The sequence below is a fragment of the Meles meles genome, chromosome 6, assembly GCF_922984935.1.
Source record: "Meles meles chromosome 6, mMelMel3.1 paternal haplotype, whole genome shotgun sequence".
Classification (NCBI taxonomy): Eukaryota; Metazoa; Chordata; class Mammalia; order Carnivora; family Mustelidae; genus Meles; species Meles meles.
Genome location: NC_060071.1, coordinates 4,306,110 through 4,333,958, shown reverse-complemented (window position 1 = coordinate 4,333,958; position 27,849 = coordinate 4,306,110). Strand labels below are relative to the sequence as shown.

Sequence of the window (27,849 nt, the reverse complement as noted above, 5' to 3'; positions counted from 1 at the left end):
GTACTTTACTTCACTGTCCTCTTGGTCCCCCTGACAGGGGGCCCTGTGTGACCCGAGGGGAGCCACTGGGTGAGAGTTCTGTCCGCGGTCACCCGGCGGCGGCAGGGAGCTGTCCCTGGAAGCCAGCTCTCCAGAAGCTCCTCCTCCAGCTCTCTGGAGCCTTCCAAAACAGGCTCCATTCCTCTTTCCCATGAGGACCTCCCGGGCCCTCCTCCCCCAGGGCAACAGGAGACAAAGCAGGTCTCTTCCCCTCCCTCCGTGAATCCCAATTAAAGATCCCAGAAGGAATCCATTGGCCAGACAGCAGCGTCTGCGCTCTTCCCCCACTAATTGGGTCCCCGCGGATACGCCCGACCCAATAACCCACAGACGGGAGTACCCCCCGGAGCCAGGGGACAAACAGCCTCAGCCGCCCTGACTTGGGACCTCCCCAGGGCGAGGCCTGCCAGATCCCCTCCCTCAGCGGGACGGCTCCGAGTGGGCAGGAGACACCTGCGCCCCGAGGCTCCGAGGCTCCGTCTGACCGCCCGGCTGTGGGTGATGCCGCCGTCCCCGGCCCCCAGAGCAATAACCACAGGACCATCAGCCGGGCTTGTGAATAAAAATCCTTCCCCCCCCCCCATTAAATCTCTCTAGTCGTTGACAAATGTCTAAATGTGTTCCCCACAAGCATATTTTTATTCTAACAAGCTAATTTGAAATATAATTTAAATAAATTCTCCCCGAACGATACCATATGACGAACGGCGCCCGGCGGCAGCAATGCTGAAGCTTCGGGTGGTTTAGCGGAGGCTCCCAACCTGCCACGTCCCACGCAGGCGCACCCCACTCGGAAACCGGCCCTGCCATGCCGGGGCTCACCTTCGAACCCAGAACCACCGCACCCCATCAAGAAATGCAGCACCTGGCGGGGGTTGGGAGGGAGTCTCACTCAAGATCTAGGAGGTCAGGACTTGGCACCTGAGAGTCCAAATCTTCTGAAAAATGCTTTTTCTCCATTGTAAATCTGTTTCGGGACTGCTGTTTACTTTTTTTTTTAAACTGTTAAAAGAAATTTTCAAAGCCTAATTGACATACAGTATCATAGGGGTCTCGTGCTCACTGCTTTTTTAAGAAAGGTGAAGTAAAGATTTTCTTTTCAAGTGCTTCCCATCCCGTTCCTTTGACCGAAGGGAAGTCTTTTTCCAAAGGTTTTAAATGCCTGTGCTGGCTGAGGTGAGAGGTTACAGGATTTATCCAGGTTTTGTGTGTGTTTTAATTGCCTTACAACGAAAGCAGGGACTATAATGTCCTTTCAGTATGTATGTCCCTGACAACCCTCTTGCCAAGGGAATTCTCCAAAGGAGGGGTGGTGGTGCCCCCCAGGCAAAGGGCTCTGAAGCCAAAGAGGCCCTCAGGGGTGGGTACAGATGCTTCCTGCTCGCAGAGAACCTTCTAGTCCAGGTCTGAAAGGGGAATCACTCTGCCCTGATATTTCCAAACAAGCAGAAAGAATTTGAGCAGCTGGGTCCTAGTCCACCAACCACCCTTAGCAACAACGATGAATCCTTGATGTTCTTACCAAGATTCACTAAGGAGCAGTGACTCACCCAAAATTACACAGTCGCTGCAAATTACCCAATCTTAATTGTGATGCTGGTTTCTCTACCATTTCTTCCCCTTGGTAATTCATTTAGAGCAACCGATTGCTTTAAGGAATTGTCAAAATGTCTCCCCCCCCCAAAAAAAAAATGCTTCCTGTTTTAGAGGGCATTCAAACAAATTTACAAAGATGTATAAAATTTAGCAAAATGACAACTTAGAAGTAGGTGTGGATTTAAAGACTGCTGTATTATTTATAGTTCCTGGCATGAAAAGATGTCCACTCGAGGTATTTTAAGTTGCAAAACTTATGCTACAAAACAGATGTAGGCTATGATTCCACTTTGTTAAAAATACATTTGTTCCAGGTAGACCTGCCTCTAGACACGGAGACGCAGATACACAGTCTGCAGAAGTCTGCAGAGGCCGACGTCTGCCTGCTGGCGAGGGTCAGGCCTGAGACGTGGGATGACAGGTAAATTTCACTTCCTTCTTTATGCTGTTATGTTTTGGTATGAGCATGTAGCATTTTTATAATTAGAAAAAAGCAAAGCTATTTTCATTTTGTTAAAAAAAAAAAAAAAGAAGAAGAAGAGGAAGAAGTAGTCGTCGCAGATGAGCCAGGAGGAAGGCGAACAAGGGCAGGGCGTATGATGGAGCAAGGAATACAGGTAGAGGACGAGGGCTGGTAAACGGGCTGTGAGTGACCGTGCATTTAACCCTAAGTTCCCCAGGAGCCGCTACAGAAAAGAAAACCCATGATTTACAGAAATCACAATGTGCACTTGACAGAAACAAACCCCCCACTGGGCCCTGAGACCCCTTCAAGGGACCGTGTGGGAGCCGCCAATGTGCCCTTGACTCCATCGTCAAACTCTCAAGGGTAAGGGGTTTAGGGGCTGTTTTCAACAGGAATGATGGCATCTCCCCAGATTAAAGTCAACCCGGTGAGTAGTCACTCATTCCCACGCATGCATTCATTCCTTCATCCATTCATTCATTCATGCCATATGTATCCATTTGGCGACTACCTCATTCCAAACACGCTGGTTTTTTCCCAGCTCCGGCACAGAAGGGAGCACTAAGGGCTGCCGACATCATGAGGGCGGTCCTAGGTGCTAACAGCCCCCTGCGCCCCCTCCAGCGAGCCGGCGCATCTGTCCTAAGTGCCCAAATAGGCTGGCATTGCCTCCGACACCCTTTGCAGGACAACATTTTGTTTCAACTCACACATAAAGCTGCTACTTCTTTCTGTGGCTTATCTCCGAGGCTAAAATACAAACTCCATAAGGACAGGAATGACCTAGCAGGTCTGCTCGTCCTGCACCCTCCAAATGCCTTCCATATGAACAGACTGAATGAGCCTTAGGGAGTGAAGTTTCGAAAGCCCAAGGCAGGACCAAGAAAGACAAGTTCCCTCAATGTATCGGAGAGACGATATCTGTTCTAGTCAACACGAACCCCAGAACAAAGCCTGTACTTTGCAGGAGGAATGGAAAGTCAGAGGGGAAGGAAGGAACAGCAACAGAAGGCTAACCAGTATAGATTACCGAACAGAGGCCCAAGGTGTCCGATGACCACGGCTGCGCCCGCCGCACATCGCAACGTAACCTTGGCTGGACAAAAGAAATGAGTGTGTAAACTGAAGCCAAACAGAACGCCAGTCGATCCTGCTTGTAAACACCAGCAGAATCAGCTAAAAGTCACAACAGCAGGCAAGCCGGTTTCTCTGTTACCTTTGCAGGCGGGTAAAAAGATAATTTACAGCCCCAATACTCGGGTGACAGCTGACAGCCCGAGAATTAACCCAAGTCATAATAAAAGCTAAATGGCTTGCTTTAGCATTAAAAGAAAATTGCACCCAAATGTGATTTCTTTCTCTCTTGGCCCTTGCAACCCTCAATTAAGCAAGCTATATAAAAGGTAATCCAGAAATTATCACACCTTCCAGGCCGGCATCCAAGCAAGGGCACCCGCCACAGTCAAGCATTAACTCAGTCAAGAAATCCTGGGGGCCTCCTAGGTGCCCATCACCGCACTAGGTTTTGAGAGACACTGGGGAAAAAGCGAAGACTCGATCCTTGTAGGATGCTATTGGGGAAGACAGGTTATAAACACGTAAACAAAGCCCAAGTGATCGCAGGTGTGCCGTGGTGAGCTCGTGCAGACAAAAAGGTGTGGCCACGTTAGCAAGCAATGGCCATGCTCAGGAGAGACTCTGCAGGTGCCCCTGATGTTGGAACTGGAAGCATGAGAAGGAGGAGGGTATCAGCAGAGGCGAGAGCAAGTTCAAAGGTCCCCAGGCAGAGCAAGGACAGAAATGAGGCTCACAGTAGCAGAAGGCAGTGAGGGACGGCCAGAGGGACCAGGAAGCTGGGGATGAGGCACAGGCCAGCCCCTTGTGGCCGAAGGGTGTTCAAGGAGGAGGGTGACGTGATCTGATCGGCAGTTTTAAAAGCCAGTCACTCGGGGTCCTGTGTGGAGAACGGACTGGAGATACCCAGGGTGGAAGCTGGGGGACCTGTTAGGATGCTGGTCCAGGAAGGAGGCAACAGTGGCCAGGACCAGAGTGGGAGCTCTGATCATGAGGACAGGGGGACACCAGATAACATCCTGGTGGCTGAACCATGGAACTCACAGATAGTGAAGATGTGGAGGGTGAGGGAGAGGAGAAGCAAGGACTGCTTTTAGCAAGTGGGTGGATGGTGGGGCCCCTGACTGAGACAGAGCAGGCGAAGGGAAGGAGAGAGCTGGACGGGGTATCAACAAGAGCTGGAAGCGCCCAGAAGGGCTGTGCGGGAAATAAAAACAGGGGAGCCACCAGCAGGGGTGGGGTGGCTAACACTGTCGGAAGAGAGAGTCAAGGGCACAAAGGACCCCGGTCCGGTCCCTAAGCAGCCCCATCACTCAGAGGTCAGAGAAGCCACAGCAGGGAGACTGAAGAGGAACCATCAGAAAGCTGAGCAGAAAACCAGGGGCGGTGGGAGGCTGGGGTGGGGGGAGCTGTTCGGGGAAGGAGGGAGTGGCCACTGGTGAGGAACAGGGCCAAGGGGCCAACACGAGGACAGAGATCTGGCAGGTCCCCAGGGATCCCGCAGCTGGGTGCGTCTGCAGAGTGTGAAGGGTAACGCACGGTAGGAGAAAGCCGATGGAGAGACTGGGGCTGGGACATATCTTCTGAGATGTATTCAAGTGAAGGGGAGCAAAGAAGCGAGAGAGAGAAGACAGAAGCTATAGCCAGGCTCTCCAAGACGGCAGCCGTTACCCACATGGGGCCATTTCAACTTCAATTAAAAATCCAGGTCCTCGGTCACACTAGACACATTTCGAGTGCCCAACGGCCACATGCGGCTGGGGCAGCCGTCTCGGGCCCTGCGGACAGAGCACATCCCCATCGGTGTGGAAAGGTCTACTGGACAGCACTGAATCAAAGCCCGTGTGTATACGGATGAGACAGACCTTGGGGGGAGGCAGGGAGGTGGCCTGACAAGGCAGAGAGGGGACGGGATGGACGGTCCTGGGTGGGGGACAACAGGAGGGCCTGGCCAGCTGCTGAGACAGGGGGCAAGAAAGCCACCAGGGGCAGCCACCCGCAGGACTGCAGGGGGCAGGGACACGAGGCTTTCCTCGGTCTGTGGCTCTTGTTTTGTCTGTGAAGGTGTGTGGGGGGAGAGGAGACAGGTCTCAGGAGAGAAGGTAGGAAACAGCGGCCTCGGGGAGAAAAAGCACAAAGTTACTGGGGAAATCACAGGCTCAATGCAAAACACTTCACAGAAGAGAAGCGGAAACAGTTACTGTCTGACAGAGGAAAAGCATCTTAAGTGGGGAAGAAGTAAACTCAGAATTTTTTATTTACTTAAGTCCCGGCCACGTCTGCACAGTCTGAGCCATATCAGGGCCGGAGGACAGTGAGATTCTCCACTGGCTGCCCTTTTGTTCTTTGCCCTGTCCGACTCAAGTCTCAGAAAGCACGACATTGGTTCTATTTCCAGTGAAAACGGCTCCCTCCACCCTCCTCTGTCTGAACTGCTTCTCCAGCCTTAGCTCCAACCCCATTTTCGGCCGTGCTTTGCATCACAGAAACTGCAGAAGAAAGGATATACGGAAACTGACAGAAGCGGTCAGGAGTCACGAACCAGCCCTCACCTCTGCGAAGTGAGGGACAGACACGCACTGAGTGATGAAAAAAGTACAGGAAAACCACCTCCCACTTAAACCAGATCCCCAAGCCAGTCCTCCCGGAGGCTCCACAAACAAGTTGCCTTCTGCTGTTTTCTTCAAGCTTCTGTGAGTAAACATTTTCATCTCCACAGAACTATTTGATCTCAACCACAGAGTTTCAATATTTTTGATCACGCAAGTGTGCTCAGTTGGTTCTGTGGCTGTCTGTGGGGAAGGACACGGAGTTAAAATGACCAGATCCCTTTTACCTTCCATCTTGAGACCTACATTTGCCAACTCCTTCTTCCCCCCGTACATATTTTTTTTTTAAGAATGAAATCTGAGAACCTCAAAGTTTCCCACTGCACAAAGAGCAGCCCTTTCATAGTCTACCAAGAGGTCACTGAAAATGTTACAGAGAACCTGCTTCCCCACCAGTGTGCCTCTGGTATACTCACCCACAGCTTCTCTACGTGTGACATCTCCTGGACTGGCATCTCTCCGTCCCTTTCTCTCCCCACTGTCCTGTTCAAGGGGGTCTGGAGCCCTCACACTGCCTTTCATCAAAATTCCTCTCCGCCTGCCTCTGGTTCCTTCCAACACCCTGCCGAACCCACAGATAAGGGTCACTGGAGTGAGGTGCCACAGAGCCACTGACCGGTGGGAGCTAGGCCACCAGGGCAATCTTGCCCCTTTCCACTCCTCCCCAACCCCATACAGAACAGCACGCTCTCTAAACCCACCCAGCAAAAGTGATAAGGGCCGTCCGAAGGGCGCTAAGCACAGCCGCAGGCGACACAGAGATTCAGGAACTCGCCACACGCCCACCACCCCCGTGGCCGCTGTCGGGCTGCGGCTTCCCCTCTGCAGATGCACGAAATGTCCTTCTACCAACAACTCATCAGCTGTCCAACCTGGGGACAGTCACCGAACCACTTAAGGCATCAGTTTCCTCATCTGTAAAATGGGCAGAACAGCTGTGCCCGGAACAAGGCGGGCGCACCTCGCCGCTGCTCTGGGTGCGCAGGTGTAAGGAGTCAGTGGTGTGAGCGCAGCGGCTCCCTGACTCACGGCGCCTGCTGCTCGCGGAGACACCCCGGGAGAAGTCAGTCCTGCCTCCTGAATTACTTTACGTGCGCACGAGCATTAGTCACTCGGACTGAGTATTCAACTTCTCCCCTGAGCATCTTACTCCGCTGTGTCGGGGACTGGAGCCTCCCTCCGGCTCCTTCCAGACTTCCTCACCCTCATCGCCTCCAAGCAAAGTCCACTGTTCTACGCTCGGGCAGGGGGGGTCGGGGTGATTTCGCCCGTTCCCTCCGCAGGAAAACTTCCATTGCCATTCCGCCCGAAACGAACCCAGTCCAGGACGACTAACTGCTGCTCGCACTCCCCAACACAGGCCCGGAGTTGGTCGCGCCCGGGACCGCCGTCCCCGCCGCTGCCGCGCGCCCGGGGCCGGCTCGGAGGCGGAGGGCCACGCGCCGAAAGTCCGCGCCCAGGCCCGGCTGCCCCGGCGGGGAGGGGCGGAGGGCGCGGGTCGGCGGCCCCCCCGGTGGCAGGAGCCGGTCCCCGGACCCCGGTGCGGGGAGAAGGCGCGCGCGGGCAGGGGGCGCCGGCCCCCCGGGGGCTCCGAGCCGGGGACGCGTGGCGGCTCCGGCTCACTCACCCCATCTCCGGCGCTGCTCCGGCGGCCGCTCCGACGGGCCCTCTGGCGCTCGCTCCCCGCGCGCTCCGCAGCCGCTCCCCGCGCGGCACATGCGGCGGCCCGTGCGCGCCCGGCTCAGCCCCGGCGCCGCTCCATTCCGCGGGGCTGCGCGGCTGCAGCTGGAGCTGCCGACGCGGCCAGGCGCGGGCGGGAGGGGGCTGGGTCGGCGGGGGTGGGCGGGGGCTGGGGGGGGCTGGGCGGCCGCGCTCGGGCCCCGCCCCGCCCCGCCCCGCTCCCCACGCCGGCTCCTTACGTAACCTCGGGGCCGGGGCCGCGGCGCCCGGCCAGGGCGGGGGGCGCGGCCGCGCGGGGACCGTTCACCCGCGCCGTAGCGCGCTCCCCGCCCGCCTTCCGCGCAGCCTCCTTCCCCCGCGGGTAGCGTGGGCGCACCCCAGTCCCTGGCCCGTCCCGGGGGGCTTGGCGCTGTACCTCCGGGCGGGCACCCCGCCTGCGGGACCGAGAGTCGCCCTCGCAGCTGGAGGGACTTTGGGGCCACCCGAGATTGCAGGGGAGGGAGCTCGAGGCTCCGGCGGGAGGCAGTGAGTTGCCCCCAGGTCACATTTTCAGACCCGAGCTTGGGTCTCCAGAATCTGAGATGGGCACGGTCACACACCTCCTCCGAGCCCTTCATTTTGCTGTCCATTGCCTGGCTCCGTGGCTCCCGGTGCCCGCCGCCATGAAATCCGGGAAGCCAACGTGGCAGGCGGTCCTGCACCTGCAGCGGGTGCTCTGGGCTCTTCCCGCGTGAAGATGGGGCTGGGCTCCCGGTGAGAGCCTAATAGCTTTTAAGGAGGCTTAATTAAGCTTGGTTTTATTCTTAGAGCAAGGGAAACTGAGATGGCAACAAGAACTTGAAGAGCAGTCCCTGAATCCCTTGTCCACACATCATGTTCCGATTCCCTACCAAAGGCTGGCACCGGGACTAAGCTAACCTTCTGCCCCTGAGGGCCTCCCACCAGATCATCTGCTGAGAACACACTGCCCACATGAACCTGCCATTTCAGGACAGTTAAAAAAAAAAAAAAAGTAAAGGAAGAAGCATAAGAAGTAGGGCCACCACCTCAAACCTCCCGACATCTCTTCTGGGACCGCAAGTGTACCTGCTAACCACCAAGGTCTCCTGGGCGAGGGTGGGGGGGCACCCACCCTGTACTTCACACTGTGGTCAGTAATTTTCTCAACTACAAATCTGACCATGTCACTCTTCTTAAAATCCTCCAGGGGTTTCCTTCCCACTGTCCTTAGGATAAAGACCAAGATACTAAACATGCCTCCAGACCCTGCCCCGTGGTGCCTCCACTGCCCTCTCCAGCCTTTTCTCTCTCCGTCTCCTCTTCTTGCCCTTAGCCAACTGACCATCCCCCTTCCAGCCCCAGGACCTTTGCACATGCTATTCTCACCCCTTGGGAAGATTTTCTCCTCTCCTGTCTGTGTCACTCCTAGTCAATTCCTACTCAGTCTTCAGATCCCAGTTAAACTGTCCCTTCCTGTGGAACCTTTACCTAATGCCCTAGACAAACTGTGAACGCCCATATTGCACTTGTTATTTGCAATATGTATGTGTGAAACTAACCAGTGTAATATCTATCTCCCGGGCACATCTGCAAACTCTGTGGCGCCTCTCTTTTTGTTCATCATTGTCTCTCCGGTGCATAAAGCTATGCCTGCACGTCCTCCACAAACACCTGTTGAATGAATGGATTGGCATAAGCCAGGCCCCTGACAGACAGAACTGGCCGGGGTCCGTAAGCACGGGTGAGTCTGTTCGGAGTCCGTTCAGTACTTGGTCCTGGACGAGATGCATCTATCAGCAGCTGAATTCCGAAGACCAGGGATGGGGTGGGGGTGAGGGCTGTCCTTGGCGGTGCAGAAGGCAGAAGTCAGCAGAGGAGAACAGAGAGGCCAGCTCAGCTGGCGGGGGGTATCAGCACGCAGATTCGCCGTGCGGCAGGGCTGAGCAGTCTCCCGAATCCTGAACAGGAATAGCTTTTTGTTCCACTGACGGGAAGGGCACACCCACTCACCTTGGGGGGGTGCAGCCAGGCACAACAGGTGGAGTTGGTGAATCACTTGGGCTGCTTCCCCACAGCCAGCGCGAAGCAGGGCGATGCCGGAGGTAGGAGCCCAGGGAAGGCTTCACTCCATGAGTTAAGTGCCGGTCCCTCTGGACAAAGGCCTCCCTACAGGGTGAGGATAAAAAGGAAAAGCATGGAACAGACAAGCTTTGGAAACAGACACCCCTGGTCCACACCAGCTCTGGAGGACCGGTGGGGAGAGGCTTCCCTTCTCTCCCTCAACCCCAACTCCTGGCCCAGAGTGGGGGCTGCCTCCCGGGAGGCTCCCAGACAAGCCAGAGCCTCGGGTGGGCCCTCCCAGCAGCACTTGGTCACCGTGGGCTCTCCCTGAGGGGGGCCACTCGGAGTTCCTATCCGGGCCTGCTGCTCCAGCCCAACCAACCGTCACCCCTTTTGTGGGAAACATCTCCCAGCGACATGCTCTGTGTGGCCGAGTTGTCAAGGAAAAGAATGGGCCGAGTCTCCTCTTGCAAGAGGCCCGAGGTGAAGAGGAGAGAGGCTGTGCTGGCTGGAGGCTGAGGCAGGGCCAGGAGGCCTGGGTATCCTTTTAGGCTGGGCAAGAGGAGCCAGTGGGGGCACAGACTGAAGATGCGGGTGGGGAGAGGGAGGTCCCGCCCAGAGGAGAGCGGGAGAGCACGGGGTCCAGGCCTAGGCAGAGGCGTGAGCCTTGGAGAGGAGGAGAGGGTCTGGAGGAGAAAGCTGACAGCGAGGGTGAGCTCACAGTCTTCTCCAGGGAGCCAGGGCGCCTACTGAGCCTGCACAAGCAAGAGCAGGGCTGGGGAAAGCCGACTCTGAAACATCGGCCTCCGGAAGGTCAAAGGGGATGTTTGCCTAGATCCAGAGCTGGGAGTGGGGGGGGGGGGGCAGAGATGCCCCCAGAAGTCTGGGAAGCCAGACCTCGACCAGCACAAACTCAGGCACTTGGCATTCCTGCCATTCTGTGTGGGTAGCAGAGGCTTCCAGAGCTGGAGTGCCAGGAATGGACAATCGGCCTGAGGAACGTCTCTAACCAGGGCACATCTGACCACCATTGGAGGGGGGCGTGAGAGCTACAGGTGCAGAGAGCTGAGGAAGCGAGGAAACAGGGAGCAGCTTCCCATGCGCCCCTCCTGTATGTCCTGCGATCCCCCTCAACCCCCAGCTGCCTTGGCGGAAAAGCACTGTGTGCTCTCTGTGCCGGAGACGGCAGCATTCCACGACTCTCACTTCCTGCCTCTCAACACCAGCTCGCGGAGAAATGGCCGGTTTCAGTCTGGGCAGGGTAAGTACGAGGCGAGCTAAAGCGTGCTGGTGTACCAGGAAGTAAGGACCTGCTCGAGCAGACACGGGGATGGGGACGAGGAGCCCCTGAAAGAGTGGCCCAGTGGCCAAAGCTGGAACACTCGGACCATTCCGGTAAATGACACTGATTAGCATTACAATGCAAAATAAGAAACAAGTAGACATCGGTCCATGCGTAAGTAAATTATTAAGGGGACGCCTGGGTGACTCAGTCAGTTAAGCACCTGCCTTCAGCTCAGGTCATGATCTCTGGGTCCTGGGATGGAGTCCCACATCGGGCTCTCTGCTCACAGGGAGTCTGCTTCTCCCTCTCCTTCTCCTTCTGTGTGCATGTGCTCTCTCAAATGAATAAAATCTTTAAAAAATATTAAATTATTAAGTAAGAGGAGAAGAGGCAAATCTTCCCTACAGACACCCCCCATTCTGGGAGGTAGCGTGTGACGCACCCCAGCCTTCCACCCTCCTCTCCCTTGAGAGTAGGTCTTAGTGTCTTAGTGATTTGCCTCGAAAGCACAGAGTACAGAGAGGGAAACGTGGTCACATCACAGTGGAGAAACCCATCAGACCTCCCTTGACCAAGCGATCAAGGTTAACATCACCAGTGATGAGCCATGTTGGCATCTCGCGCCCCTGATAGGGTGTGACGAGACGTGTACTTCACCTGCGTGACGCTTTTTCCCCCTAAACCCATAACCCCCGGTTGACTCACGAGAAACACACCCGACGAATCCACGTTCAGGAGCATTCTACAAAATACCTGACCAGGACTCCTCCGTCAAGCTCACGAAGAAGAAAGAAAGACCGAGAAACCGTCCCAGGCCAGGGGAGACCCAGGAGACATGAGGCCTGAATGCATCCGAGATCCTGCACTTGGTCCTGGAGAGGAAAAAGGCAAATGGGTGAGATCCGAAGAAAGTCGGGAGTTCAGTGACTAGCGACGCGCTAGGGCGGGCTCCTCGCGCTGCCGTCTGGTGGCACCGTAAGACGTTGACGGCGGGGGGTGCCCGGTGAGGGGTGTGCAGGAGCTCTGGGCCTTAACGTCCCCACTTCTCTGTACATCGAAAACTGGTCCGAAATAACAAGTTTATTGAAAAAGAAAGTAGCCCTGGGGATGTCCTGTATGCCAAGTCCCACATGCCCAACGCCCCGGCCACGGCGGGAAGGTGAGCCTGCGGAGCTCGGGGCCGGCACCCCACCTGGTGAGGCCTGGGGCTTGACACGGTGCGCAAGACCCCTAAAGCCAGCCACCCGTATCCGTGCTTTGCAGGCAACTGGCGGTGAGAGACGCGTCTGACACCGTAGCCCAGGCCTGGTTCCACGTTCTCGGCAGATACCTGTCTGTACAAAATGGAAACAAAAGTTACATGTATGTGTATATATATATATAGGAAAGTCACACTGAACAATGCTTACCCTCTCACCCGCAAAGCATTCAGCGTCGTCCCTTCTGTTCTATTTTTAAAAGCGGTGCTGCCCACAACCCACTCCATTGATTTTGAAACCTGTAATCTATATACGTTTTTTTTTTTTCTCTCAACAGCAAGATGAGGCTCACCGTGTCCATGAATGATATTATTAGTGTGTTCAGATTTCTGATGCTGCTGATCCGGGGACTTTAAACACTTTTTATCTTCTGACCCTACAAGGTCAGTTCTTGACATAGGACACAAACGTCGCATGAAAGCCCTTAATTCAATGGAGGACCATGAGGGGCTACGCGGCTACTAGATGAGATCTGGGAAGACCTTAGAGTAACACGGAAAAATATTTATTCTTTCAGCAAATATTCATCACCTACTGGGTGTCTGATGTTGTGCGGGCACCAGGGACAAAGCTGTCAGCAAAAGAGACCTGATCCTTCCATCACGGAATTATAAAATCGCGTGAAATATCGGAGTCAGATCATCACACAACATATAAACTGTGATCTGTGTGAAGAGAAGAGTTCTAATTTAGGTTGAGGACGGAGGCAGGAACGGCCCCTGAAGGGGGACGGGCCGGGGATGGTGTGGAGCCAGAGGTCCTGGGCAGAGGACAGGACAGAAGCCCTGGGCCGGGGGAGAAGCGGGAAGTTCGGAGGAAGTGGAAAGTCAGGCTGGTTTGAATGTGGTGAGTTTCATGAGGCACAAGAAGAGAAGGGAAGGGGACCCAGGGGCCCGGGGCCTGGCTCAGGATCTGGGCTCGCTGGCAGCGGTGGGGCGGACGCGGGGCGGGGTACGCTAGGATCTCGTTCCGCCTCTGCAAAGCCCAGTCTGGTTACGGGGAGGAGAGGTAAGAAGGGGGCAGGAATAAAGACATGGAGACAAAAGATAAGGGAGGGGCAGCAGGAAGGTGGGTTACGGATCAGACGTGCATCTGGGGGTAGAGTCCGCAGGACCGGGTGAGGGACCGGGTACGTGTTCTGATAGGAAGGTTAGTTCGGACGGCAATCTAGCTTTCCATTCTCGCTGTGTCAGGACTCGGGTTAGGCAAAAACTCTCAGTGTGTGGGACCAAGGGCCGGACGTACAGAACGTGAAAATCTGGCTCACAGGGCAGCAGAAGGAATACGGGGGAAAAGCACCAACAGCAGAGTCAGACAGAGCTGGGCCTTACGCTGGCGGTGCCATGAACCATCGGTGAAGGGGGCCAGCTTTCCAGCCTCTCTGTCGGCTCGCCTGCCAGGCAAGGGGGCCTCACTGGAACGTGCTTGCCCTGTGGTCCTCCCGATCAAGACTTCTGTGCTGAGCTCAGTCCCTGGAGCAGTACCTTCCTGACGCACTGTAAGTACCGTTATTATTACTGGCTTTCGTGGTGGAACCAGGGGGAAATTCGAGTGAATACTGATCCAATACTATTCATATAGCAACGTACTACAATTTAGTGGAGTCAGCTTAAGGATTCTGAGAATGTATGAAACGGCTCACGTACTTCCCGCCTGGGGACACTCTGCGAATCTGTGTCCCAAACTCTCCATAGTGTCAAGATTCCTCTGCAGGGCACCCAAGGGTCGGAGAAGATGTCATCTTAAGATGACACCAGAGGGATATGGGACCGCCAGCGCCAGTCCCTTCTATTTCCAATCTGGCCCAGGACCTGCCCTTAGGAAGGCGAGCCATCACCGGTTTCCAGCAGTCCCTGTGGCCCTCTACTCTCCCATCCAGGGCTCTCCTAAGTCTGTCTGTCCTGCCGCAATTCTGAAAGCATTCATTAACTCATTTAACCCTACCTGAGCACCTATTCCAAACAACCTAATACACAAAGTGTAACTGAGGTACAAGTAAATTCCACGAGACACTGACTTCCCCTGGCTTAGAGAGCAAAAGGGGGACATCCCAGCTGGGTCGTGAAGGAGGTGTGGGGGAGAAACGCGCTTCCTGCAAACAGACCAGGGCCAGGGTGTGACTCACACAGGGGAACGGTAGCAATGTCCCCGTGGCTGGCTCAGTAGTGGCTAATAGGAAGTGGCCAGGCATGAGAGGTCAGGGGAGACCCCACCGAACGGTCTCGGGGACACGTGAAGATGTTGGACTTGATTCTGAGGGCCACGGGGAGTAAGTACAAACCCTGAACATGATCAGATTCAATCTTAGACCCTCTGGCAGCTGGAGGGAGAATGGCCTAGAGGGGCGGGGACGGCGGGCACAATGGTGTTAGGGCAGCCTTCAGCCAAGGCGGGGAAGGGAGAGGAGGTGTCTTGACCAGCCTCCAGGAAGGGACAGGAGCCTGGACTAAGAGTGGGGAGCAGGGAGTTCTTGTGACGCCAGAAAGCTTCAGCTTCTGGGCGGAGGGGTCAGTCATCCAACAGCCCAACAAACTTGAGGCGAGGCCGAAACTCCCTGGCCACCTCCACCCAGAGTTCAGCTACGACGGGCAGCACGGAAATGACCAGAGGAGCAGCCCAGCCAACTGCAGGCACCCCAGGGAGGTCTGGGTTTTGCCGCGACGCAGCCCCGAGCTAGCACCCGATCACCCCCACTGGGCCTTTGGGACGATTCAGCAGGCGAGTCTCCCTGTAGGACAGCGGTCTCCGAGGGCAGGGTCCCTCGCTTGGTCTTCCTTGCCGGGCTGTGTTCGTGGACAGGCTCTCTTCCCAGCGCTGGGGCCACATTCAGATGTAGCAAGAAATGAGTAAATTCCCCAGCGATTCAAACCACGGTCCCAGGATGGAGGCGCCCGGTCTGACTGGCCTGCCTGGGGAATTGACGTGCCCTGATGGGCTTAGTGGGGGTCACACGCAGCCCCGAGTGAGGTGCAGCTGCTCGCAGAGGACTGTGGGCCAGGCTCAGGACGAGAGCAGATGCCCCCACAGGAAAATCAAGGGTTGGGACAATCAAAGTAAACAGATGTGGGCCGGGGCGCGGGGTTATGAGAACAGATGCCCACCGCGAACACACGGTTCTGTTGGTTTCCTGGGGCCGGGCACAGAGGAGATGGGTGAATTCTTAGATGAAAGTCAAAGATATGACAGAATCATTGCAAGTTAAGCTATTCCTGGAGGAGAACTTGAAAGACCCAGTCTGGGGAGCTGGAGAACACTTCATTCTGAGATCCCCCCAAAAAAGAAAGAGTGGAAAGACATGCTACAAACCAGTGGCTCTCGACCTTGGCTAGAGAGTGAAGTCAGCTAGGGAGCCTTGACAAAATGCCAGCACCGGCGCCCCACCTGCAGACAGCGGGGTTTAATTGGTCTGGGTGGTGCCCAGACAGCCGTCAGCCCGTAAACTCCCCACGCCATCCCAACGCGTAGCCAGGGTTGCAAACCGCCGCTCCAAGCCTCAGGATGCCCAGAGAGTGGCATGGGTGAGGCAAGAGCCCCAGGAGTTCGGGACCTGGAAGGGAGAGAAAGACATATCCTAGCTCAGGATTAGGCTTGGTTGAGACTTAGGGCTCCAGAGGGGAATTAAGAAACCCCAGGAAATTGTGGGGCCAAGGACATGCGAGGCCCCCTCTCAGCACAGGACAGAAGGAGGTAATCCTAAAGCCTGCTCACGCTTTCTGAGGGGGCTGGGTTCAGGGGAGAGCTGCCCCTGACTGGCATCAGCCCTGGAACAGAGAGGCGCCTGCTCGCACGTCTAGACCAGCTTGGAGGCTCCGGAGCCCCATCTGAGGTGACTCAACAGGACTGAGGATGAGTTAAGCAGGCTTCGAGCTGGAGACACGGTGTAGATGGTGATGCCTCTCCGGGGTACAGGGAAGCCCAGGGCGGGCGGCGGGGGGCAGCCGCAGAGCAGAGAGAAGAAATGGTGGGTGCCATTTTGGATGTGCTGAGATGCAGGATACCGAGGGATAAGCAAGAGGAGACGATCAGTGGGCAGTCGGAGACAGCAGGTATGGCGTGTGGAAGGGGACTGGGCCATCCCCCAGACAGGACTCTAGGAGGAGCAACCCTGTGCTGATGGGGCGGAGGTGGGGTGGAAGGCATAGGGCCAACCACCAGGAGAGGGAGGGGAGCCTGGGGGGTGGAAAAGTGGCCAACATCTTTGTAGATGTGGACCAACCCCCTTCAGCTGGATTTAGTTGAATCAAATATCTTAAATTAAAAAAAAAAAAATAGAAGTAACTCTTTACTAGAAAACAAAAACAAACAAACAAAAAGCAAATCCTACAAAACAGAAACGAGTGGGTTTTCGATTCATTTCAATGTAGCACATAGTCACCGAACGCCTACCACGTGTCAGACCGGCCACAGATGGCTGGGCTGGCCTGGGGAGCCGGTCAGACCCACAGCCCCGCCCCTCGTCCCTTCCCCAGCCCCATCTGGGAGGCCACAGTGGCTCCGGCTCCTGGCATCCCCGCCTCCAATGAAGCTTAGCCCGTCCGCCAGCTGTCCTCAGTGAGCCCCCCCCCCCACCCCGCAAATCTGGGTCCTTGTGCCAAGTAACACCTTTCCTGAAAGCCTCCTGTTTCCCATCACTGTGTAGGGGGTTTTGGCTCTGTGAGCTCCACAAAGCCCTTGCCTGTGCAGAGCTCCCGGTCAGAGCCCGGTCCTGCTCCGACACCCACCTCCGGCTCTCGCCATGCTGTGCAGGGCAGAGATGCGCCATCCGGCATCAGTCCACAGAGGAGCACGTCCACATTTTCTGGCCATTTCTTTCTTTCTTTCTTTTTAAAAAAGATTTTATTTATTTATTTATTTGACATCACAAATAGGCAGAGAGGCAGGCAGAGAGAGAGAGGAGGAAGCAGGCTCCCCGCTGAGCAGAGAGCCCGATGCGGGGCTCGATCCCAGGACCCTGAGATCATGACCTGAGCCGAAGGCAGAGGCCTAAACCACTGAGCCACCCAGGTGCCCCTTTTCTGGCCATTTCTAACCATCCGTCCAACGGCTCGCCCCTAGAGGTGGTGCTATGGAGGGGGGTTCTCCAGAGTTTCCTTTCTCTAACAGTGCTATAATACCAGACAGCAGAAAATCCCCTGGAATCAAGACAATACCTCTCTACCCCGTGGAAACAAGAGCCCACCCTTGCTTCCCCCAGGGAGATCTCCCCATCATCATTCCCTTTCCTTTCCGACAAACACTTCCCGGACTCCAGGCTGCTGGGAAGTGTGCAGGCCTGCCTTCTCCATGGAGCCTCCCCTGTAGAACTTTGTTTTCTCTTCTGTGTGAACTCTTTCCCTTGCAACATCCCACGAGCTCAGGTTTCCTAACCTCCTTCAGAAACAACACAAAACCTGCCTGAGCGTTTGCTTTTCTTCACTCAAGTGGCCCTTCAAGGTCCCACTTTTGCTGGTTTATCGCTCGGGAAACATCTTCAGTTGTTTCTCGGGTATATCGTCTCCTGAGCAAGTTGGGTTTTGTTCTTTCTTTCTAATTGCGGCAAAATACATGTCACATAAAATTTACCATTTTAATCATTTGTAAGTGTACGGTTTCGGTGAAATTACACATTCGCAGTGTTACGAAACCATCACCACTCTTTCTCTCCAGAACTTTTTCGTTATTCGAAATCCAAACAAAGTTGTCAATGCCCAGGGGATAGGAACATGTTTAATTTAGTTTTTATTCCTTGTTCTACACATAATCCTTGCTCTATAAATATTCTGGGCCAACTAGTGCAGACAAGAGGCTTAATATAAAAGACACCAAACAGGAACCAAGAGTACATCAAACCACATCTTCCAAAATTACTTCTTACTAAAGCAAGAAGGGGAAGACTGACACTCCCCCCTCCCGAGAGGGAGAAAACCTAGGAAACTTTTTCTAGATGGGCCCGACACCAGGCTACGCGCTGTCCCTGGCCAGAGGGGCTAGGTGTCCAAGACCCTCAAAGAAGATGAGAATGAGGAGGACGAGGCCCTTGTCCTCTCTGCTGAGAGAATGTGAGACCCTTGTGGGGTTCCATCTCAGACCAAAAGGTGAACCCACGGCACATAAAATCACTTGGAGGTGTGGACTGAGCCCATTACTCTGGAGTAACATCCCTTGAACAACCAGAGGAAGATTTCCCCCAACTTGCCTCATCACACAGACCTCTCAGGGCCTTCATTAAGCAGAGCCAATCAGTACTTCCTGGGCGTGGGATCTGGGAATCTGCATATTTAATAAACATGTGGAGTGATTCTTATGAAAGACAAATTTGGGAAAGAATGAACTAGAATGAACTAGAATGTTCCATCAATAAGGTGGGGCCAACCTAGAGGCCTGGGACTGGGAAGATGAAGGCTCCCAGCCAGATTTTTCGTTATACTCTAGAGATATTCAGACCAGTGGGCTGCTTTCCCAAGCCCTCCCTGGCCTCCTGGCCCCTAGGACTCCCTTGCACCTGCTGCCTCTGCATGCTTGGCCCCTCCTCTTCCAACATCCTGAATGCAGGGCCCGTGTACTGCCTCTCGTTCCTTGCTCTGTGCCGAGGGCCTTGGTTGATCCAGAGCTCTGGCAGCTCATCCCCTGGCTTGGTTCCCCATAGTTGAGGGATGACAAGGAGCTAGAGTCCTAATTTAGAACAAGAGAGCCAGGTAGTCATGGCTAGGTATTAATTAGGGAATGACTACAGCTAGCCGGTGACATCAGACTCTACCTTTAGCTCCATCTGGGTCATTACATGGAAATAAGTCTGGAAGCTTATATCTACCACACCGGAGGTCAGTGTTTACCGAGGCAGACACTGGACACCAACCATATCATCACAGCTGAAATTCCACCTCGGGGCCCTTCTGATGCAAGCCAGCCAAAGGAAGCCCGAAGCCCGGGAGGCTGACTCATGTTCAGGTTGCTCTAGCCGGGGGGCCCTATGGGCCTCTGAGTGCCACAGAAACACGACCCCCGTCTCCCACAACCACTCCAGGGTACGAAGGGTCGGAGCAGGTTATGGCCAAATAGGCTAGAAATTCAGAAATGTCTTCCTTTTAATAAAGCCAGGAAGGGCTTTGTTGTTGTTGTTAAAACAAATTAGAAAAGGACAAGAAATTTCTGAAAAAGCTCCGTGTTGACCTTCCCTCCAGAGTTTACATACAGCAGTGTTTCCGTGGGATGTCAGCAGGTGTTACGCAGCAGGAAAAGTTTCTGTCCTCCGTAGGTTTGGATCAAACTAAGATAGGTTTCTTTCCTTGTCTGTCTGTCTCTCTCTCGCTTTTTAGAACCTGTACTGTGTCGGTATAGACAGGAAAATCCAAGAAGTAAATGCAATATACTATCTTTTCTAAATTAAGTGAATTTACTAGCAACGAAACCTTACATTTTCCAGAGGGGACACATTTTGGGAAATGGTGAAAGGGATGCCATAACCCAGTGCCAACTTGACTTATAAGAAACGAACTAGGGTTGCTGGAGGGATGGGGTGGCTGGGTGATGGACACTGGGGAGGGTGTGTGCTATGATGAGTGCCGTGAATTGTGTAAGACTGATGATTCACAGACCTACCCCTGAAACAAATAATACATTGTATGTTACTGAAAAAAAAATTTTTAATTAAAAAAAAAAAAGAAAGAAGTGATTGCTACTGTGTTTGCTCTCGGGTGAATACCAACTCCTCTGTCTGTAACCACAAAAATCACTTCCGAGGCTTAAGCAACACAGCACGGTAGTTAGGTGAGTAGACGGTTTCGATTCTTACCCGGGCTTCCCCCCCTTTTAGGCTCAGCCATGTTAACTAAACTCCTTAGGCCTCAAGTTTGTCATCTGTAAAATGGGCAGTATTGGCACCTTTGCACTAAGGTGCTGCCGAGGAGACCGAGCCACGCCCTGAGTGAGCCCTGTCCAGCCACAGAGGCATGGTCTCCTGCAGGAGGGGGTCCTCTCGCTCACCTCCGGGCGTGACGGTCCTGCACAAAAGCTAGTGGTCACTTCGGAAAGCACAGCACGTCAGGAGGAGAGTAGAACTGAGGGGTGAAGGGAGGGGATAAGAATTCACCGAAGACGAGCATCGTACTAAAACTCCGAGCGTCTGGGCGGCGATGCAGAGGTGCGGGATGAAGGAGAACGGTCACTAAAATGTGCAGAAAGACAAACAGAAGAGAATCAAGGCCGCCTTGAGATGGGCCATGTAGAAATACGTACTTATGCGGGTCCACCAAGGCGTTATGAACACAAAATAGAGGGGGAAAAAGTAGAGGAGAAGAAAGCAGAGAGTCAAACCTCAGAATTTCTTGGGACAGCTTCCGCTGCGACTTGCAATGCCTCGAGTGCCATCGGCCCCGTCTTCAGGCGGCTGACGACCGACGAGGGCAGTCGGGGCAATGTGGGGAGCTGAGAACCACCGAGGAGTCCCCAGGGGGAGAAGGACGGTCATCCGGAACTGCATTAAGCCAGGAAGGGGAGAAGTGAAGATCCAGTAGCTTCCCGCCGCACACCAACTATTCCCTCTCGGGGGTTTCGGTTACCTGCAGTCAACACGAGGTCTGGTAGCAGATGATCCCGACACATCCCAGGTCACTAGCCGCCCAACACTCTGTCGCAGACACGCGCCCGCATCACCCACCTCATGTCATCTCCTCCCCTAGGCGCTTTCTCATCTCACATCCTCAAGGGAAGAATAAGAAATGTCCCAGTAAGTTCTTTGGACAGAGAGGCCACATTGACATAACATTTGTTACACTGTATTGTTGCAATTGTTCTATTTTAGAACCAGTTACTGGGGCTCCTGGGTGGCTCAGTGGGTTAAGCCTCTGCCTTTGGCTCAGGTCATGATCTCAGGGTCCTGGGATCGAGCCCTGCATCGGGCTCTCTGGTTGGCGGACAGCCTGCTCCCCGCCACCCCGCCCCGCCTGTCTCAATGCCTGCTTGTGATCTCTCTCTGTGTCAAATAAAGAAATAAAATCTTAAAAAAAAAATGAGTTACTGTTTTCATCTCCTGCTGTGTCTAACTGGTACGTAGGTATGCATGATCCCAGGTATCTCTGTGCAGGAAAACAGGCCATCTGTATGGGGTGGGTGCTCTCTGTGGATCCAGGCATCTGCTGGGGGGCTTGGAACATCCCCCTCGAACAAGGAAGGGGGGCTACCATACTAATAACCAAGAGGGAGAACGGAGATGCTCTTGCTGGTGAGTTCCAGCACTAAACTGCGGCCTCTTAAACGAAGATTTCGGTCATCTTACTGGCCTTTCAGGACTGGTCTCCATCGCCACACAGCGATGTGGGTCACGGCAGGCAAAGGGGTTCCTCCAAGAAAATGCCTAGACAGGACTGGAACTTTAAGAGCATGCTGCCTGACTTCAGTCGTCCTCATGAAGAAACTTGAATTTCTTTAAAATCGCATTGTGGCTGGGAATGAACTTACCAGTCGGTTCTGGGAAAAGCAGTTTGGTCTCTTTAAGCCACAGAGCAATGAATTGAATCTAAAAAGCATATCTGTGAGGCAGTCTGGGAAATTTGATGATATTAAGGAATAACCTAATTTCTTAGAGATGGTAATGCACTGTAAGTAAGTTTTTTTTAAAAAAAGAGTCCTTAGCTATTAGAGGTCTACACAGCAGTAGCTGAAATTTGCTTCAAAATAATCCGGGAGGTATGGAGGAGAAGCGGCCCAGTGTATCAGCGCAGTTGGGCTGGCCACGAGTTGCTAATTGTCAGAGCTGCGGGTTAGGTAAGGGGGCCACTATACGGTTCTACTTTTGTGTATGTTTGGAATTTTCCATTGAAACCTCCGCAAAGCAGGGGTGCCTGGCTGGCTCAGCTGGTACAACTTGAGACTCCTGGCCTTGGGGTCATGAGTTTGACCCCTACACTGGGTGCAGAGGTTACTTACAAAAACTTTTTTTAATCCAAAAAAAATTCCACAAAGCAGGGACATCTCATTACAGAGAGAGGCCATCTAATGTAGGCCTGTAAATACAATAGGCATTATATCCTTTCATTCATTTGCTCATTCAAAAATATAATTACAGGGGTGCCTGGGTGGCTCAGTGGGTTGAAGCTTCTGCCTTCGGCTCAGGTCATGATCCCAGGGTCCTGGGATCGAGCCCTGAGTCAGGCTCTCTGCTCCGCAGGTACCCTGCTTCGGCCTCTCTCTCTGCCTGCCCTCTGCCTACTTGCGATCTGTCAAATAAATAAATAAATAAAATCTTTAAAAATATATATATATATAATTACATAGAATATGTAAAATTATCTGTGTATAATTATGGCAAAATTCACGTAACATAAAATTCACCATTTTAACCACTTTCAAGTGTGCATGATGCCAATTATACCTCCATAAAAAACGAAGTTTACAATTCGGTGGAATTTTTACATTCAAAAGGTTGCGAGACCATCACACCATCCAGCTTCAGATAGTTCTCCCACCCCAGGAGGACACCCGTTCCCAATTAATCCGTCACTCCCTGCTCCCACCTCCTCTTAGCCCTTGGCTACCACTTATCTGCTTTCTGTTTGCACAGATTTACTATTTTGCATATTTGAAATAAATTCAACATCTATTTTTTAAATTAAAAAATTTTTTTTATCACTAAAACATTCAACAGGGTTTAAAACTGAAAAAGTTCAAAAGGGTTTGTGGTGAAAATCTTCGCTCCGACCTCTCTGGCCCCACCACGCAGTTCCCTCTCCAGAGGTACCCGTTTCTTACTCATCCTTCCAGAAATTAAAACTTTCCTTCCTCCTCATTTACACAGACGGTACCAACTTATGTATGTTGCTTTGCGGCTGGCCTTTTACCCCTTAAGTACCTTGCGGCTCGTTCTAGGACAGAACGAAAAGAACCCCTCTTTTTCCCAGCTGCGTAGTATTCCACGGTGCCAGGCTAGAATCCGCATCCTACAGTGCATGCTTTGGGGTTACGGAAATAAAATAAGGTCCTTTCCCGGGGAAGCTCTGGGTCTAAAAAGTACTTTCTTTTGAGAAGAGGGAACTAGAGACAAACTAGAGGCTTCTGCTTCGAGGCTAATCATCGCATCTGTCTTCACAGTCGGGCACCCGGAAAGGGAAAAGACGGCTGGCTAATCTGGAGGGTTCTGGGGAGTCTCCAGGGATCTGCCAGGTGTGGCTGGTGAAGGAGTCAGCGAATTACTGCCTCTTCTCCACCTTCTCCTCTTCGACACAACTGATCATGTCACCTGTGTCCTCCCTTAGGAAAGAAAGGAATTCTCCTTGGGGAAATTTAGAAGTGCACAGAGAGACAGGATTTACCCACAATCATTTGCAAGCATTCTTAATAGCTGCTCAAAACTACATTGTTTTGAGGGGCGATTGGGCCGTGCAGTCAATTACGCGGTCGACTCTTGATTTCGGCTCGGGTCATGATCTCAGGGTCGTGGGATCCAGCCCCGTGCCAGACATGGAGCCTGCTTGAGATTCTCTGTCTCCATCCCCTGCCCTCCTCCCCCCGCCTGCTCTCATGTGTGTGTGTGCTCTTTCTCTCTCTCAAATAATAAACGAATAAGTGTTTTTTTTTTTAACTGCATTGCTCTGATACACCGTAACTTACTAAATTATCTCTGTATTCACTTCTGCATTTTAGAGATCCAGGAACCGAAGCCACAACAGATGTTTATTTTAAGGAGATAGAGAAACATCCAAGTTCATATACCGAATGAGACAGGTAACAGTTGGAACCAGACATGTGTATTGGAAAATGATGTCAGGGACACAGCAACTGTATTAATGAGTGATCTCGGGGAGGATGCAGGGCTAGGAAGGGGAGAAGAGTAGCGGATAGCTAAGACTTCAGGGATTCCAACAGTTGCTGGATAGTAAACTAAAACGGAAAATCCTGCAAATTGAACAGAGGAGCATTTATTTCGACAGACTAGAACCCTGCGGCTGGACCGAGCAGGCAGTGGGACAGAGGGAAGAGCATTGGCGGACAGCAGACGCGTCGGCTGAACCCCATGGGTAAGCAGCAGGGGCACCCACACCTGGGGGCGGTGGAAGCCACGGGATCGGACATGGTTCCCGTGAAGAGCGCGGAGGATGAGAAGAGGTCAGGGGCCGAGCCCCGGGCACACGATCGGACACGGTTCCCGTGAAGAGCGTGGAGGATGCGAAGAGGTCAGGGGCCGAGCCTCGGGCACACAGGCCACAGACAGAGTAATTGTCACAGCAGCCGAGAGCTCAGAGCAAGACGTCCTCACCAACCCTACCCCAGAAACTCTTCCTGCCTGACCCGGGGGGAGGCCAGAGCTTGTCACTGGGGCAGGGGACCTTTATGGGTGTCCAGCTCAGCAGGGGATCAGAGAGGGGAGAGGAGGGCGGAAGGGGAGGACTGTTTGAGGGCCTGAAAAAGAGCTCCGTACGGCCAGGGACTTCATCACCAGGGCTCTGACAAAGGGACGGGATGCTTCCTTCCCTAACAATACAATTTTCCCTGAAAATGGACCTAATAATAGGCCTCACACTACTACCAAGGCTAAATTAGACCGCACTGACTCATAAGTCTTTTTATGTCTGCAGTTCCGATCTCTGCTTCCCATACCACCGGGTAAATGACAACACTGTTCTTCTACTGACGGCCTATTTCGGGGATGGGCAGTGGACCGTCCGTAGCTCTGTGGGCTATTATTACTGTGTCTTTTACAGCATTCGTTTCAAACAGAGAGGAAAAGGGAGAAGGCACAGGGAGGCAGACTGCTTTCTTGCGAGGTAAATCCTCGGAGAAGAATTTGCTTTAGAACGAAGTCAGCCGCGTTGGGAGTAGAAAATCAGACAAATGGCCTCTCGGTAAATCTTGCCATACGGTGTTTGTGTGGCTCCTTGTGGGTTAGAAACAGCGTTTGACTCAGAAAATACGCTGAGTAAAACATCTCTAGCTCCTGTTCAAGCAAAAAATGGCGAAAGATAAACAACGCTGATCCCCGGCAAAACTTTAGCTCGGTCTGGCAAACATTTACTGAGCGCCGGCTGTGTTCCAAGGAGGCCGAGGTGGAAAGGCACGGTCGGCGGCCCAGAGGCTCAGACGCCAGGAAAGAGGCACTCGGGGTTGTCGATGGCCTGGTGGGGGTGGGGGAGTAGCCCATTGGAAGGAAGGTGTATTTCTCACCGTAATTTAATAAACTGACATCTGGTTTCCCGAGACACTGGTATGCTAGCGCGGTTACACAAGCTTTGGTCGGTATAAGCCAACAGCAAGCAACTCAGAGTTCTGGATGTTTCCAGCGGGGGGGTCTGGGCTCTGGGTCACGCCACAGGTGCGGGTAATTCAAATCACCTGGTGGGGAGGGGGTAGAGGAGGCTCGCGTGCCCCTCCCTGCTGCGCCGGTTCCCTAGCGTGGCGAGGGCACGAGGCTTCTTCCTAACCCTGGTGACGCCGGTTCTCTCAGATCCGCACCGGGTAGGGGAGCAGGTGGTGGTCCCAGGCAGGGGACGGAGGGGTGGGTGGGCGTGGAGACAGACACACACACAGAGGGAGACGGACAGATGCTGCTGGGGAGCAGAGCCACTAAGGGTATCTTTTTTTTCTCTTTGACACCCTTTTCAAATTTTAGTGACTGTGGCACTGAGAATTCTCACGGTGACATTTCTCTTCAGAGCCAACAACTTCTACCACGGAGAACTGATGTGAAAACTCAAATGGATTTTGAAAGATTCCTGGAAGCGAGAAAGGACGGCTCTGGCTGTTAACCCCAGACTCCGCCGGGGTCCGTCCTCCTCTAGACCAGGGCCTCAGAGCCCTCCCTCTCTGCGGAAGGGGAGGGTGGAGATCGGGGAGAGGGGACGAGGGGACGAGACATTTCTGTCACGACTGTCGGGCGCCTGGGCACATGGGTCCGTTGAGCCTCCGACTCCTGATCTTGGCTCAGGTCATGATCTCCGGGTCGTGGGACTGAGCCCCGAGTTGGGCTCTGCGCTCGGCTGGGAGTCTGCTTGAGACTCCCTTTCCTCTCCCTCCCCGACTCACACACTCTCCCACGCTCTCTCTAAAATAAATACATTTTTTAAAGGTTTTGTTTGTTTGACAGAGAGAGAGCACACGAGTCGGGGAGCAGTAGATAGAGGGAGAGGGAGAAGCACACTCCGGGAGCCCGATGCGGGGCTCGATCCCAGGACCCTGAGATCAGGACCTGAGCCAAAGGCAGAGGCTTAACTGACTGAGCCGCCCAGATGTTCCTAAAATAAGTACATCTTTTAAAAAATATATATTGCAATCGCCCTCTTTCCGAGGAGGCCCATCAGGAGGCAGCCTACTCGAGGCTGATGTGTGACTCTGGGTTCTACTGATTTGTTCTGCTCTCAACACTTTCTAGGCCAGAATCTCCTCTTCTACGGTGCATGGTCTGCCACGCCGGGGTCCCAACAAAGCGCGTGCCATCTGTTCACGCAGATCCAGAGCTGCTCTCCTCTCTCTGTCTTTTTAGCAAAGTTTCCGAGTCGTGCCGCCATCACCACCACTGTCTGGCGTCAGGATATTTCCGTGGTCCCTGGCCCCCAAAAGCTCCTTCGCTGTCATTTGTAGTCTGTCCCTCTCTCCTACCCAAACCCCGGCAATCACTGATGAGTTCTCCGTCTCCGGCAGAGCCTCTTTTCTGAGCGCAGTTTTGGGTGTCGCCGTCTGTCAATGCTCGCACCTGTGCCCAAGGAAGGGCTGGCCCTCTGGGTAAGGACACAAACCGCCTTCCTCAATTTCTAGAGCAGAACGTGACTCTGTCCTTGTGCGTCTGCCACGGACCGTGGCCAGGCCTGCCCACGGAAAGCACCCCAGTGGACACGAGTGGACACAGATGGAAAACTGTTAGGCCTTGCCGTGTGCGAGCAGGGACAGGGAGGCTGCTGCACATTCTAGCACACCGGGCAGGAAGTTCAAGGGCAGAGACGTGGCTCTCAGGCCCAGGCGATGTGGCCTTGTGAGCAGCAGACTGACGGCATTCCGTGGCGGCCCACGTCGTTACTGGGTCATATGCTTCGGACCTGGCGGACATCTCACCCTGCGTGGCTCGCTGGACACACCAGAGTGTGCACACACCTCCCTGAGGCGCAGGAAGGCAGGCCTCAGGGAGCCCCCGCGGACTCCTCGCCTCATTCCCGTCCCTGCTTCGGACTAAACCAAAGTCAGAGTGAACTGAGTCTCGGCTGCTACGTGGAAGTCCACGGCCGGCTCGAGCAGTGTCTTACGAGAGCCAACGGCGCCTTCTTGACCGATGCCGCGAACATCCGAGTTCTCGTTTCTTAGCCACGGGTGGGGGGGGCAGTCGTGACTGATCTGTCTCACGTCACCTATTCCACAAACCTCCAGCCCCGACGCGGTGTTCTTGAGGTTGTCTGGTGTCCCTTCTCTGGGGAGGAGGGCGTGGATTCGAATCTCCCTTCTGCGTGCCTGTGTAACCTTGGGCAAGTTGCCTGGCGTCAGGAGGCCTGAAGGAGATGACGTAGTTCCGAGGCAGTGCCCGGGGCCTGGAGTCGCGCTCAGCAGGCGGCGCTGGTGGGAGGGTTGTGACAGGCGTGTTTTCACGGGGCCATTGCAAAAGGGTCGCCTCAGAGCCTCTCCCTGCTCAAACCAGCCAAGTCAGAGTGTTTCGCTTCGGTCTGGAGAACGGTGAGGAAGGAGACGGGGACTCACGAACATTTAAGTCCTACAGTCATAATCTCGGCAGTGGAAGATAATACTTGTTATCATCTCATTCTAGAAATAAGGAGAAATAACCTCATTCTTGGTTAAGGTCACTCAGGCTGGCCTGCACGGAAAGCCGAT

At 53.8% G+C, this 27,849-nt stretch overlaps 1 protein-coding gene and 2 long non-coding RNA genes across 5 annotated transcripts in view; all 3 read right to left on the bottom strand.

Annotated features, from left to right (window-relative positions):
- Positions 1-7,595, bottom strand: part of HOMER2 (homer scaffold protein 2) — an 86,588-nt gene extending 78,993 nt beyond the window's left edge. For all 3 annotated transcript variants that reach the window (XR_006818687.1, XM_046008185.1, XM_046008184.1), the window contains exon 1: positions 7,412-7,595. Coding sequence is in view for 2 of the 3 variants with exons in the window: in XM_046008185.1 (XP_045864141.1) it covers positions 7,412-7,416 (5 nt within the window). In the remaining variant the exon portion in view is untranslated. The remainder of the gene's footprint in view (positions 1-7,411) is intronic.
- Positions 7,596-8,335: 740 nt separating this feature from the next.
- On the bottom strand, positions 8,336-12,126 carry LOC123943832. Its single transcript, XR_006818689.1, has 3 exons — positions 12,003-12,126; positions 11,564-11,682; positions 8,336-9,630 (listed from the first exon to the last, which is right to left on the bottom strand). It is a non-coding gene; the product is annotated as an uncharacterized LOC123943832 (long non-coding RNA).
- Positions 12,127-19,739: 7,613 nt separating this feature from the next.
- On the bottom strand, positions 19,740-20,740 carry LOC123943831. The gene is made up of 3 exons (XR_006818688.1): positions 20,607-20,740; positions 20,362-20,521; positions 19,740-20,212 (listed from the first exon to the last, which is right to left on the bottom strand). It is a non-coding gene; the product is annotated as an uncharacterized LOC123943831 (long non-coding RNA).
- Positions 20,741-27,849: the final 7,109 nt, after the last annotated feature.